We start from the raw sequence: 15,205 nt of genomic DNA, 5'->3' as shown, positions 1-15,205 counted from the left end.
CCGCTGCTTTGATCAGATGAGATGTAACCTAACCTGTAGGCACAGTTTAGTAACTTGAGTTTGTTTTTATTTGGTTGGACCCATCTTCTGGGGCTGGCTCACCTTGCAAAGCTTGGAACCAATTTGGCAGCTCAGCAGTCACATACCTACACGAGGACTGTTGACAATTCAAGTCCAAAATGGGCACCGGATAATCTGAACAGCTTCAAATGAAATGGACCACACGTACATAAGCTTTAGTTCTAAATAAATAGTCAACCTCATTTGGAGTTAATTTTTTTTTGGGTAAAGAAAGAGTCAAAATGTTTCAAAGTACCACAGGTGATTAACTCTAGATAAGCCGAAAGCACTGACAAAGACTATAACAGTATAGCATGACACGTCAGTCTGAATCTTCTAACAGACCAAAATTATTGCCTAGGAATCAATATAGCATGATTATATACAATCTGTGGACGACCGATGCATGCAGAAAATCAGGGATGGAAGAGTCATAGCATGATGATTAGAGTAGAAAATCAAAGCAATAAATGCAGAATAGCCGTGATAATTGCTTCAGAAGCAAAAAAATAAAAAATAAAAATGGAGCTGATGGTTCAGAAGCAATTGAACAGTTGGCGAGCCCTCGGCCTTATAAAACATAGTCCCTCCATCCCACAATGTAAGACGTTTTTTAACAGTAGTGTAGTATCAAAAAAACGTCTTACATTATGTGACAGAGGGAGTAGTAAATTAGTACATTTCAGATGTCTTGAAATAGTTTCGCTACTACTATTTCTCTCTCAAGGTTTTGCTTCAAAAAACTATTTCTCTAGGTTCTGTACCAGCTGTGAAATTACAGCATAACAAGTTTATCTGACTACACCGATGCTTTGACTGCGAGTATGTGAACAATGATTTTGTTTTGTTTTGTTTTGTTTTGCAGTGCATACTGATCTACACATTCAGCGCTGGCCTGAACTACCAAATTAGGAGCAATAACTCACATATCAACTTATCAGTGGAGTATATACATATAGTGGCAGTGTTCCTGTCAAACTTTGTATGACTTACTAGTGAAATCATGCAATCACTTGCAACTTGCATTATGAAGTATGAAAAGCGTCTATAGCTGGACAACGAGCATTTGAACTTTACTTCTAAATTGCGAGCCTCGTCTTATTTGGAACAACTGCGGTGACTTTTTAATAAATCGAAAGTACTGTCTATGACTATTGTACGATTCATGAAAATGCATGGACAACCAAAAGATGCATCAGAGATCAAATCATCTTATAAAATACGCGATTAGAGTAGAACATCAAAGAAATGAAAGTAAAATACCCCTGATAGTTTCTTATCGAGTAATTGAACAGTTGGTTAGCCCAAAGTGGCATACTACATAGTAAATGACTATATTTCACATGTCTGAAATAGTTGTGAGAACGATTATTACTATAGGTTCTGTAGTAGATGAAAATTTACAATACAATTATTCAAGCCGCAACTTCAACTATGTACTTAACCAATCTTTGGGTGCATATTTATCGAGATCTTGTACTAGATGAAAGTTTAAGATATGATTTGCAAATCATCGCATGCATGATGCACATAAATAATTTTCAGATCATGCTAAATACTAGATATGGACAAGTTTATCTCAGTTCCCAGTAGCAATAGATGTGAGTATGTGGCCTTTTTTTTTCTTGCCCTGCCTACTGATTCATTCATTCAGTGCTGACCAGAGCAACCAAAATATGATCAAGAAATCACATATCTACTGAGCATTGTAGTATATATGTCTCTGGTATCGGACACTGCACTGAAAAAGTGGCGATACTCTTCTCAGCCATGTGTGTTACTAGTCAAATCATGTGTTCGCATGTAACTCACATTATGAAGTACGAACAATGATTTATGAAGCATGTCTAGACTTGGATGGAGCTACGACCAGATGATTTCTCTACACCTCTGCTTCCCATCAGCCCTCTTACTTGCTCTACATCATCCCACTGACCTTCTTCAGCATGTAAGTTCGAAATTAGGACATGTGCTCCCACGTCATTAGGAGCTAATTCGATGATGTGCTGTCCAATTCTCTTTGCTAGTTCCATTTTGTGATGAACTCTACAAGCTGCAAGAAGTGATCCCCAAATTACTGGATTGGGCTGTATTGGCATCTTCTTGATAAAACTATATGCTTCGTCTAGCAGCCCAGCTCTACTCAGGAGGTCTACTACGCAACCATAGTGCTCAATATCAGGGACAATACCAAGGCTCAACATCAAATAGAAGTAATGCAGCCCCTCATCAACCATTCCTACATGTGCACAGGCACCAAGAACTACCTTTAGAGTGATAGCATCAGGCTTTGGGTCTCTTAGCTTCAGCATTTGTTCAAAGTGCTCCACTGCTTCTTTTCCCTGTCCGTTGCTGGCAAGACCTCCAATCATAGCATTCCATGTGAGGGTTCGCTTGTGCTGCATTGTACTGAATATTTGAGCAGCTGTATCAGTGCAACCACATTTTGCATACATATCCACCAGGGCACTTTCAAGCCATACGTCTGTTATTACACTCTTATCTTTTATATAAGTGTGTATCTCTCTCCCTTTATCAAGTGCTCCTAGCTGGGAACAAGCAGAAAGTAGACTAACCAGTGCCATTTCACTTGACACAACATCTACAACCTTCATCTCTTCAAATAAACTGAAGGCCGTTGTAAACTGAAGTCCTTTCACATAACCACACACCATAGCTGTCCAGGACACGGTATCCCTTTGTGTCATATTTTCAAAAACCATTTCTGCTGCAGCCATATCGCCACATTTAGCATACATGTTAATCAAAGAATTATGAAGGATGATGTCACAGCGGATCCCATGATCTTTGATATAATTGTGGAAGTATCTCCCTTTCTGAAGATCACCTAGCTGAGCACATGACGATAAGAGACTTACGAGAGTAATCACATCAGGTACTATACCATCTGATAACATCTCTTCAAACATTCTTAGTGCTTCCTTATGCTTCCCGTTTTGCACAAACCCATCAATCAACGTGTTCCATGATTTGGTATTTCTTATTGGCATGAGCTGAAATGTTTTCAACGCGTCCGACATGCATCTGCATTTCACGTACATGCTTAAAAGTGCATTCCTGACATCCAAATCAGCCTCAATGCCGTACTCATCAATGCGTGCATACACCCACCGGCCTCTGTCAACATCCTGCTCTTGGCCGCATGCAGAAAGGAGACTTATAACAGTGACCTTGTTCGGCTTAGTGCCGTGTGATTGCATCTCAGCAAGCAACCTTAACGCCTCATCCCACTGACTGCACTGTGCAGAAGCCGAGATCATCAGAGTCCACGACACCACATCCCGATCGGCCATCTCTTCGAAAACCTTCCTTGCATCATCGACACTTCTGAAGGAGCCGTAGAAATTAACAAGGCCTGACATGACGAACACATCCGATGCAAACCCAGTCTTGCGAACCAAGGAATGTACCGCGTCCCCAGTTGACCTCGACTTCCAGCCGGCGAATGCAGCGCTCGAGGACACAACCGCAGCCATGGTGTAATTATCAGGAGAGACTCCCCTCCGAAGCATCGCCCTGAACAACGCCAATGCATCCACAGGGGCGTCGCAACTGTTGTACCCTCGAATCATGTAGTTCCAGACGAAGGCGGTCGGTTGGGCCATTCTGTCGAACACCCTGCGCGCGTAGGGCATGTCATGCCTCGCCACAGGGGAGGCGAGGAGGGCGACGAGCCGACCGGCTGCGGAGGGGTCGGGGCCGAGGTGGGCGCGGATGAGCCGGCCGTGGAGCTCCGCCAGGTGGGCCCGCGAGGCGCATTGGTCTAGGTGGGCGAGGAGATGGTCGCGGCAGGCGCGCGCCTGGGTTGTCGCGTTGGGGCGGAAGTAGAGGTAACGCATGGGATAGGCGAGCTCGCGCTTGGATTGTTACAGTACCGAGGAGGCCGAGTGCTAGTGCTGCTGCTGGGAGCGCGAAATGCACAATGACAATGGTTGTGCTTCTGCTTTCCTTTGTTAAAAAAATCGTGTCCGATACTCCGATAGCATTGCTGCAAGCCTGCAGGTGATTTTTCTCGAATATGCAGGAGCGCACATATCATATTTTGTAGAAAGAGGAGGTATGGAAACCAAACCACTGTCGTTGTTACAATACAAACTACAACATTGATAACAACCCGCTAATCTAGCGGTTTACATGAATGAATCACTCAGATTGCCTGTGTTTTCCTACCCTAGCCGCCACAGCCACCAGGCGACTAGGGAGGCGCGATCTCCACCGGCCGGGGCGCTGGCCCCCTCTACCTTCGGCTGCTGCTCCGGCGGCAGGAGGGAGGGGGGACCCCGTTCCTCCGGCATGTAGGTAGGTTTTGGATTTGTAGGTCGTGGTGCGTCGTTGGGGTGGTGGGAGCGGCGCGCGGACGAATAAATCTGCCTCAACTCCACTCCCACGTCGTCGGTGTCTTTCATGGCGGCGTCTCGGAATTGATGGCATCGTGTCTCTGCCGATCCCTCAGATTGGCAGCGTTAGGGTTCATGGATGGTGTTGGCGAGGCGGCGGCGGCGGCGGCGACTCCATCAGGTGTGTCTCTCCTTCTGCTCTGTCCCCGTTGCTGTGGTGTTGTCTCCGACGTCATGGTGGAGCAGGGAGGTTTTGTCGTTCAGGAGTACGCGCAGGCGGTTGTCTACGCAAGTGACAGCTGGAAGATGGAGTATCTTGTGCTGGGTCTGTGGTCGAAGGCTGACAGTTCTGGTTTCCTCCTCCGACGTCGTCGTCACGTGGGGGTGTCAGTTCTGAAGTTCGATGGCGAGTCCGGTGACATGTTGCTCCGGTCTGATTCTTTCAACGGCTATGGTTTTGCTTCTGGCAAACTACTTTGGAGGTCCGTAAAGCTGCTGATCAGCGATGGAGCCACGTCGAGTTTGGGTGAAGAGGTGATATGTCTTTTTACCCTTTGATGTCCGCTTCGGTGGTGTCGAAGGAAAGGGACAGACGCTGCTATTTTGCATAGGATTTTTCTATCTTTTCAGTCATGTATGGTCGGTGCTTGTGTACCTTGCAACTTTATCGTTTTTCTATATGAATGAGACACGTATTACCATGAAAAAAATGAATGAATCACTCACACGATCGTCCAGCCCTACAACATCTCGAAAAGGTTGTCAAGTTCACCTTTTAACAAGTGCGCCTGCCGCCAAGCTCTGCCTTCGGCCACTGTTCTCGTGACCACCACCTCTACCGACGGAGAAGCACCATCAAAAACCACCGAGTTCCTATGTTTTCAAAGCTTCCAAAATACGAGAGTGAAGATTGCTCGTAGTTCCTTTGGTTTGTGCACCACGCTTGTTCTCTCGATGATCCAGCCCCTCAAAGTATCTTGTGTCGTTGGTGTCCATTCTTGTTTACCCAAGGCCGAGCAAAACACTCGCCATATAGTCCTTGCGAACACACATGCCAACAGAATATGACCGATAGTTTCTTCCTCTTGGTCGCAAAAAGGCATGCGTCTTGATGTGGTAATCCGCCTCGAGCAAGACGGTCTAAGGTCCAAGCCTGCAATTGATCTTTTGATACTAGGTGCGACAGTCTAAGATAAGGCGTATGGGCAACTCCAACGTGGATCATCGAATTGGTCCCAAATGTTTAGGCTTGACGGTTCAGATAATTCTGACTATGCATCGACGGCCATCAAAATTGTTCTGACGGATCCGGACGCCCGAGATCTTATAAATTGAAGTTAAACTGGTGGAAGATTCGAGGAGTTTGGACGTCTGTCACGTTGAACTCCGACACCTCCAGCCCTATCCAAAACCCTTATATAGAGCTATGTTTTTCCAACTCTGTCCCTTCCCATGTGTGTCTGCACCCTTGGATATTGGCTATGCTACTATACCACCCAGACGGCCTCCTAGACTTTGTCAGACCTCTGATGCTCCTCCTCGATCACCCTAGCCCGCGCTATCCCACTTATATATATATATATATATATATATATATATATATATATATATATATATATATATATATATATATATGTATGTTCCATCATGGGCTCACCACTTGAGGCCCACATGAACTCTAAAGCACATGATCTACTAAGTTCGTAAACCAAGTCCCTTACTCGGATAATATCCGAATAGCAAAGTCGGACTTGACACAGTAGGTTAGAGCATCTACAACCAGGAGATGGTCGTGCACATTGCGCTTCGCCGAACCCGCGAGGAGAATGTCGGACATCGGTCGGACTCGATCTGCCAGGAATCCATAGCGTCTGCCCAAATGGCGCATGGATCTGGCGTGAGGCATATCGTCCCTGCTTCGCCGGAGGCAGCGTATGGCATCCGAACGCCATGGCAGACACGCAACCCCTTCGTTGGCGCACCGACGACGAGGCCAACTATGGGCCGCCCGCTGAGGGTATGGTGAGGTGTGCCCACCATGCGAGGTAGAGAGCGCAGGAGGCCACGATAGACGTCGACAAGGCAGAGTTGCACTCTCCGGCGCCAATATGGATGGCCTGCAACCCCAGGCGCGGCCGCAGCCGCATCATGGTGGACGTGTCGACCTTCGACCACGACGGATCCATCTTCGACCTCACATCGACCAGCGATGTGCAGGTGACGGGCTCTGACGAGAAAGAGTGTGGCATCGAAAACGGCTACTCTTCGAGTCCCGTGACCCGGTGCATGTCCCATGTCCTACTCTACCTCGCTGGCGACCGCACCAACACTCTGAGGAGCACAACCAGCCGCCGGACATGGGCACGACGGAGCCGGACGAGCTCCATTTAATATTAGGTTTCACGTGCATGTAATTATATGGATTTGAGGATTGGTAATTGAGGTGTCCGGTTGTGAAAACGATTATTTGAGGTGTGACTGGTCACTGTTCACGAACGCGCCGCGTTTGAGGGGTCGGATTTGATGTATCCAGCTGTAGATGCTCATACTATCTCTTAAGCATGATTCGATAGGTTCACCTACACAAGGTTGCGAGTTGGATCCGACTCGGCTATTCGGTAGCGCCTCCTAATAAAACGTGTCGACTACCAGGTGTGCGCAAAAAGCCGACCCGACGAACTTGTACAACGTGTCATATTCTCATTCTTTTTCTTTGACAATATATGTTGTTGGGTTCAAGGCGAGTGGTCATCCTGGTGATATCTCAGTTCTGAAGTTCGATGGCGAGTCCGGTGACATGTTGCTCCGGTCTGATTCTTTCAACGGCTATGGTTTTGCTTCTGGCAAACTATTTTGGAGGTCCGTAAAGCTGCTGGTCCGTGACGGAGCCACGTCGAGTTTGGGTGAAGAGGTGATATGTCTTTTTACCCTTTGATGTCCGCTTCGGTGGTGTCGAAGGAAAGGGACAGACGCTGCTATTTTGCATAGGATTTTCCTATCTTTTCAGTCATGTATGGTCGGTGCTTGTGTACCTTGTAACTTTATCGTTTTTCTATATGAATGAGACACGTATTACCATGAAAAAAAATGAATGAATCACTCACACGATCGTCCAGCCCTACAACATCTCGAAAAGGTTGTCAAGTTCACCTTTTAACAAGTGCGCCTGCCGCCAAGCTCTGCCTTCGGCCACTGTTCTCGTGACCACCACCACTACCGACGGAGAAGCACCATCAAAAACCACCGAGTTCCTATGTTTTCAAAGCTCCCAAAATACGAGAGTGAAGATTGCTCGTAGTTCCTTTGGTTTGTGCACCACGCTTGTTCTCTCGATGATCCAGCCCCTCAAAGTATCTTGTGTCGTTGGTGTCCCTTCTTGTTTACCCAAGGCCGAGCAAAACACTCGCCATATAGTCCTTGCGAACACACATGCCAACAGAATATGACCGATAGTTTCTTCCTCTTGGTCGCAAAAAGGCATGCGTCTTGATGTGGTAATCCACGTCGAGCAAGACGGTCTAAGGTCCAAGCCTGCAATTGATCTTTTGATACTAGGTGCGACAGTCTAAGATAAGGCGTATGGGCAACTCCAACGTGGATCATCGAATTGGTCCCAAATGTTTAGGCTTGACGGTTCAGATAATTCTGACTATGCATCGACGGCCATCAAAATTGTTCTGACGGATCCGGACGCCCGAGATCTTATAAATTGAAGTTAAACTGGTGGAAGATTCGAGGAGTTTGGACGTCTGTCACGTTGAACTCCGACACCTCCAGCCCTATCCAAAACCCTTATCTAGAGCTATGTTTTTCCAACTCTGTCCCTTCCCATGTGTTTCTGCACCCTTGGATATTGGCTATGCTACTATACCACCCAGACGGCCTCCTAGACTTTGTCAGACCTCTGATGCTCCTCCTCGATCACCGTAGCCCGCGCTATCCCACTTATATATATATATATATGTATGTTCCATCATGGGCTCACCACTTGAGGCCCACATGAACTCTAAAGCACATGATCTACTAAGTTCGTAAACCAAGTCCCTTACTCGGATAATATCCGAATAGCAAAGTCGGACTTGACACAGTAGGTTAGAGCATCTACAACCAGGAGATGGTCGTGCACATTACGCTTCGCCGAACCCGCGAGGAGAATGTCGGACATCGGTCGGACTCGATCTGCCAGGAATCCATAGCGTCTGCCCAAATGGCGCATGGATCTGGCATGAGGCATATCGTCCCTGCTTCGCCGGAGGCAGCGTATGGCATCCGAACGCCATGGCAGACACGCAACCCCTTCGTTGGCGCACCGACGACGAGGCCAACTATGGGCCGCCCGCTGAGGGTATGGTGAGGTGTGCCCACCATGCGAGGTAGAGAGCGCAGGAGGCCACGATAGACGTCGACAAGGCAGAGTCGCACTTTCCGGCGCCAATATGGATGGCCTGCAACCCCGGGCGCGGCCGCAGCCGCATCATGGTGGACGTGTCGACCTTCGACCACGACGGATCCATCTTCGACCTCACATCGACCAGCGATGTGCAGGTGACGGGCTCTGACGAGAAAGAGTGTGGCATCGAAAACGGCTACTCTTCGAGTCCCGTGACCCGGTGCATGTCCCATGTCCTACTCTACCTCGCTGGCGACCGCACCAACACTCTGAGGAGCACAACCAGCCGCCGGACATGGGCACGACGGAGCCGGACGAGCTCCATTTAATATTAGGTTTCACGTGCATGTAATTATATGGATTTGAGGATTGGTAATTGAGGTGTCCGGTTGTGAAAACGATTATTTGAGGTGTGACTGGTCACTGTTCACGAACGCGCCGCGTTTGAGGGGTCGGATTTGATGTATCCAGCTGTAGATGCTCATACTATCTCTTAAGCATGATTCGATAGGTTCACCTACACAAGGTTGCGAGTTGGATCCGACTCGGCTATTCGGTAGCGCCTCCTAATAAAACGTGTCGACTACCAGGTGTGCGCAAAAAGCCGACCCGACGAACTTGTACAACGTGTCATATTCTCATTCTTTTTCTTTGACAATATATGTTGTTGGGTTCAAGGCGAGTGGTCATCCTGGTGATATCTCAGTTCTGAAGTTCGATGGCGAGTCCGGTGACATGTTGCTCCGGTCTGATTCTTTCAACGGCTATGGTTTTGCTTCTGGCAAACTATTTTGGAGGTCCGTAAAGCTGCTGGTCCGCGACGGAGCCACGTCGAGTTTGGGTGAAGAGGTGATATGTCTTTTTACCCTTTGATGTCCGCTTCGGTGGTGTCGAAGGAAAGGGACAGACGCTGCTATTTTGCATAGGATTTTCCTATCTTTTCAGTCATGTATGGTCGGTGCTTGTGTACCTTGTAACTTTATCGTTTTATATATGAATGAGACACGTATTACCATGAAAAAAAATGAATGAATCACTCACACGATCGTCCAGCCCTACAACATCTCGAAAAGGTTGTCAAGTTCACCTTTTAACAAGTGCGCCTGCCGCCAAGCTCTGCCTTCGGCCACTGTTCTCGTGACCACCACCACTACCGACGGAGAAGCACCATCAAAAACCACTGAGTTCCTATGTTTTCAAAGCTCCCAAAATACGAGAGTGAAGATTGCTCGTAGTTCCTTTGGTTTGTGCACCACGCTTGTTCTCTCGATGATCCAGCCCCTCAAAGTATCTTGTGTCGTTGGTGTCCCTTCTTGTTTACCCAAGGCCGAGCAAAACACTCGCCATATAGTCCTTGCGAACACACATGCCAACAGAATATGACCGATAGTTTCTTCCTCTTGGTCGCAAAAAGGCATGCGTCTTGATGTGGTAATCCACGTCGAGCAAGACGGTCTAAGGTCCAAGCCTGCAATTGATCTTTTGATACTAGGTGCGACAGTCTAAGATAAGGCGTATGGGCAACTCCAACGTGGATCATCGAATTGGTCCCAAATGTTTAGGCTTGACGGTTCAGATAATTCTGACTATGCATCGACGGCCATCAAAATTGTTCTGACGGATCCGGACGCCCGAGATCTTATAAATTGAAGTTAAACTGGTGGAAGATTCGAGGAGTTTGGACGTCTGTCACGTTGAACTCCGACACCTCCAGCCCTATCCAAAACCCTTATCTAGAGCTATGTTTTTCCAACTCTGTCCCTTCCCATGTGTGTCTGCACCCTTGGATATTGGCTATGCTACTATACCACCCAGACGGCCTCCTAGACTTTGTCAGACCTCTGATGCTCCTCCTCGATCACCCTAGCCTGCGCTATCCCACTTATATATATATATATATATATATATATATATATATATATATATATATATATATGTATGTATGTATATATATATATATATATATATGTGTTCCATCATGGGCTCACCACTTGAGGCCCACATGAACTCTAAAGCACATGATCTACTAAGTTCGTAAACCAAGTCCCTTACTCGGATAATATCCGAATAGCAAAGTCGGACTTGACACAGTAGGTTAGAGCATCTACAACCAGGAGATGGCCGTGCACATTGCGCTTCGCCGAACCCGCGAGGAGAATGTCGGACATCGGTCGGACTCGATCTGCCAGGAATCCATAGCGTCTGCCCAAATGGCGCATGGATCTGGCGTGAGGCATATCGTCCCTGCTTCGCCGGAGGCAGCGTATGGCGTCCGAACGCCATGGCAGACACGCAACCCCTTCGTTGGCGCACCGACGGCGAGGCCAACTATGGCCCGCCCGCTGAGGGTATGGTGAGGTGTGCCCACCATGCGAGGTAGAGAGCGCAGGAGGCCACGATAGACGTCGACAAGGCAGAGTCGCACTTTCCGGCGCCAATATGGATGGCCTGCAACCCCGGGCGCGGCCGCAGCCGCATCATGGTGGACGTGTCGACCTTCGACCACGACGGATCCATCTTCGACCTCACATCGACCAGCGATGTGCAGCCGACGGGCTCTGACGAGAAAGAGTGTGGCATCGAAAACGGCTACTCTTCGAGTCCCGTGACCCGGTGCATGTCCCATGTCCTACTCTACCTCGCTGGCGACCGCACCAACACTCTGAGGAGCACAACCAGCCGCCGGACATGGGCACGACGGAGCCAGACGAGCTCCATTTAATATTAGGTTTCACGTGCATGTAATTATATGGATTTGAGGATTGGTGATTGAGGTGTCCGGTTGTGAAAACGATTATTTGAGGTGTGACTGGTCACTGTTCACGGACGCGCCGCGTTTGAGGGGTCGGATTTGGTGTATCCAGTTGTAGATGCTCATACTATCTCTTAAGCATGATTCGATAGGTTCACCTACACAAGGTTGCGAGTTGGATCCGACTCGGCTATTCGGTAGCGCCTCCTAATAAAACGTGTCGACTACCAGGTGTGCGCAAAAAGCCGACCCGACGAACTTGTACAACGTGTCATATTCTCATTCTTTTTCTTTGACAATATATGTTGTTGGGTTCAAGGCGAGTGGTCATCCTTGTGATAGCCTTTTCACGAATATGTGATGTTGACTCACGAAACAAGATTAATACTTAATTTGTATCGCATGGTCATGCATTTTGAGTCGGATCACCTGAGAGGGCCTAGAGAATATATCTGAGTTGAAGGAGCAAATCCCTTCTCGATCTCACGGCATGGATTTGTACTTACCCAAAGTCTACTTTACAACTATTCAGTTACGAAGTAGAGCTAGATAGACTCTAAGCTAGTCTGTTACCATCCCGAGTTCACTAGGATACAACATATACATTGCTTTTAGACTAACAGATAACCATAAATTTCTTTGCGTCTTAATTATAGATTTGTCTGACTCGGTCACTTATCTAAGGAACTCGGCCCCCAACTTTATCAGAGCGAATCTCAGATTATGTTCATGTCCACACTATTCGGTTGGTATCTCAATGCCGTCAACATGCATGTCAAAGAATGTGGGTCCACACAACCTTATCGACTAGGGACGAGTAGAATAATTGTCAGACAATATATGGTCTCACAAACAAGTGGCGTACTTGTTTATACAATTAGTGATAATGGCCCAGAACCATAAATAACTCGTGAATAGATAGAAAATATAATCATAAAATAATTGTCTCTAGGGCATATTTGAAGCAAGGGTTATATACGTGTTAAATATGAAATATTTCTTGCACATTTCATCTCAACACTAGTTTTGGAAGGTGCATCAACGCCCGCATTTGCTTCTAGTATACTTTGAATATAGCGGCAAATAGACCCCCCCCCCCCCCCCTCTTCATCATGGACACAAGGCATGATGCCCCGCAATCACTGCGTACTCAGAATCTGGCCCTTGAACAAGCAACTCAGGGGTGTGCTATCATGGACGGCCGTCTCTATTGGCACACCAACGTGAACGACTATTCCAATATGGCATGGATCTCTACCGCTTCCTCTGCACGTCGTCCCTGTGCCCTCATCATCATCCGCAATTCCTCCTCGACCTCCACCTTCGTGAATGACCGCGAGGATCCGTCAAGTTCCATGATGAATGATAAGATCTGAATCCCTCGCCTCACCTCAAGCTCTATCCTCGTGCCTAGTCATGTGATATATCTCCTAAAAAGGCCAAGCAAAAAAATATGCGAGATCTCGTGGGTGGGGGTCATCGGTGGGATGACAACCGTCGCCGGATGGGTCGTGGGGGGTGTTAAAATAGGTCTAGCGTGTCACGTACATATACTTTGTATTTATGTAATTGTATGTGCTAATCATTATATATATAGAGACGTGGAGAGGCCTTGCCCCACGGAAAACCCTAAACCCTATTCTCAAACTTGGTATCGGAGCCAAAAGGTCTTGAGTTCAAAACCCGGCTGGCGCAATTATATTGCAGCCCGCTTTCGGTCCACGTTTAGGCCTGAGGGAGCCACACGTGAGGGGAGTGTTGACGTATAATGTGCTGCCTAGTCTCTTCCATCAGATCGGTCTTTTGGTTATATTGGTTAGAGCATGCACTTCTACAGGGGATGGAAGAGGGGGGGGGGGGGGGGGGGGGGTGGTGAGAGCTGGTGTAGCAGAACGGAACGATCCGTTCATCTCATCAAACCGATAGTCACACAACATATGTATACGAAGGCCTGCACAACTATATTTATAATAAACCAACAAAAATTCGATATAAAGGAACAAGTTGGAATATATAGAACTATGTTACAGGAGAGTATCCAAACAATTCAAAAAAAATGTTATAGAAGAGTGAATCCGATCCATTGTGCATGATAAACCCGAACCAAAGAAATCACGCCTCAATCACGAGCTTGTGCTGGCAAGGAGACGGTGGAGAGTGGTCTCCCAATCCCGAGGAACACCAGAGCCAGGTGCGGTCAATATTGCCATCAACGTTAACCATGCATCTCATGTCGACCTGTAACTCCAAGTCGTCGAAGGATTTAGCACTTGAGATGTGATTGTGGACCTCTTTGGCCAGCCCAACCAACACGGTCGACGTAGTTCCTGTGACCGTGGCGTCCGACATGCTGTACGCCATGAGGTCGTAGGGAAAAGAACCGTGGCCAAGCGGGATGCCGTCGAGCGAGATGGCGAACTGCCAATCTTGGAAGTAGATGTCTTTCTTGTAGTGGTTGTGGATGCGCATTGTTATGTCGAAGGAGGGCAAGGCCGTCGCGTCTGGTGCTTCTTGGAAATTTGACGGCCTGATCCCGGTGATCTCCACGGTGTAGTACTCCTCTCCTAGGATCGCCAGCACGCACCAAGACACCGCGAACATCATCGTCACATATAGCAGCAGAAATAGGCACCCAAAGCAAGGATTCATCCACCAATCTTTCTTGTCCGGGGACGCGGCTACGGCTGTGGCTGTGCCTGTACCTTGGGTGGGCGACATCTTCTCCGGCCCCTAAGAGCATCTCCAGTCGCGCTCCAACAGGCCCTCCCAGGCGACTTTTTCGGCGCCGGCGCCAAAAAAAGGCCCAGTCGCGTCCCAGGACGACGAAAAGCGCCGGTTCGGCCCTTTTTTCGCCCGGTGGCCGCAGGCCGAACCCGGCGCGCTGGGGGGCACTTGGGGCTCCGGCGCAAGGGAAAAGCGCGGCTGGCCCACGCCGTCAGGTGAAAAGCCAAGATTTTCTTTCCCGGCTCGCCTCCCACCCCCCGCGCTCTCGGCCGCCACTAGGTATATCCCGGCGCCGCCCCGCCGCCCTTCACCGGTAGATAGCCATTCTCCGCCGGAAAAATAGCAGAGGTTCGCCGCGGCAGCCCCTCCGACACCAGCTGGGCGTTTCCGGCCTCGGAGGGGCAGTTTAGCGGCGGGTGCACGCCCACCGCGCGCAAGGTGTTCGGCGATTTGCCTGCCTCGGCGATGGACTCGGATGACGAGGAAGTGCTCGTCGCGCTACTGGAGGAGGAAGCCGAGGCCGACGTCCAGGAAGAAGAGCATCTCATGGTGCTCGCCGCCCTCGCCCAGCTGCTGGCAAGCAATGAAAAGCCGCGGCGAGGTGGATCGGCACCGAGGCGGGTGAAAGCAAAGAACCGGCATCGTCTTGAAGGCTACTGCATGCTCTACTCCGACTACTTCACCGATGCTCCACTTCACGACGACAGAACATTTCGGCGCCGTTATCGGATGAGCAGAAAGCTTTTCCTCAGGATTGTGAATTCCATCCGGAAGTTCGACAACTACTTCAAATGCAAGATGGATTGCACCGGCAAATTTGGATTCACCTCCATCCAGAAATGCACGACAGCGATGAGGATGCTTGCATACGGAGCTCCCGGTGACTCACAGGACGACTATGGGTGCATGGCCGAGTCCACC

The 15,205-nt window shown here is 48.6% G+C and overlaps 2 protein-coding genes across 2 annotated transcripts; one reads left to right on the top strand and one right to left on the bottom strand.

Annotated features, from left to right (window-relative positions):
- Positions 1 to 1,309: 1,309 nt before the first annotated feature.
- On the bottom strand, positions 1,310 to 4,015 carry LOC109778088 (pentatricopeptide repeat-containing protein At3g22690-like). The gene has a single exon (XM_020336639.4). It carries the CDS (start codon positions 3,918 to 3,920, stop codon positions 1,908 to 1,910), a length of 2,013 nt encoding a protein of 670 aa, XP_020192228.1. The 5' UTR covers positions 3,921 to 4,015; the 3' UTR covers positions 1,310 to 1,907.
- Positions 4,016 to 4,553: 538 nt separating this feature from the next.
- LOC109778083 (uncharacterized) lies at positions 4,554 to 4,976 on the top strand. The gene has a single exon (XM_020336632.1). The coding sequence runs from the start codon at positions 4,554 to 4,556 to the stop codon at positions 4,974 to 4,976; it is 423 nt and encodes a 140-aa protein (XP_020192221.1).
- Positions 4,977 to 15,205: the final 10,229 nt, after the last annotated feature.

Source organism: Aegilops tauschii, chromosome 3 (genome assembly GCF_002575655.3).
Source record: "Aegilops tauschii subsp. strangulata cultivar AL8/78 chromosome 3, Aet v6.0, whole genome shotgun sequence".
Classification (NCBI taxonomy): domain Eukaryota; kingdom Viridiplantae; phylum Streptophyta; class Magnoliopsida; order Poales; family Poaceae; genus Aegilops; species Aegilops tauschii.
This window is presented reverse-complemented; position numbering and strand designations above follow the sequence as displayed.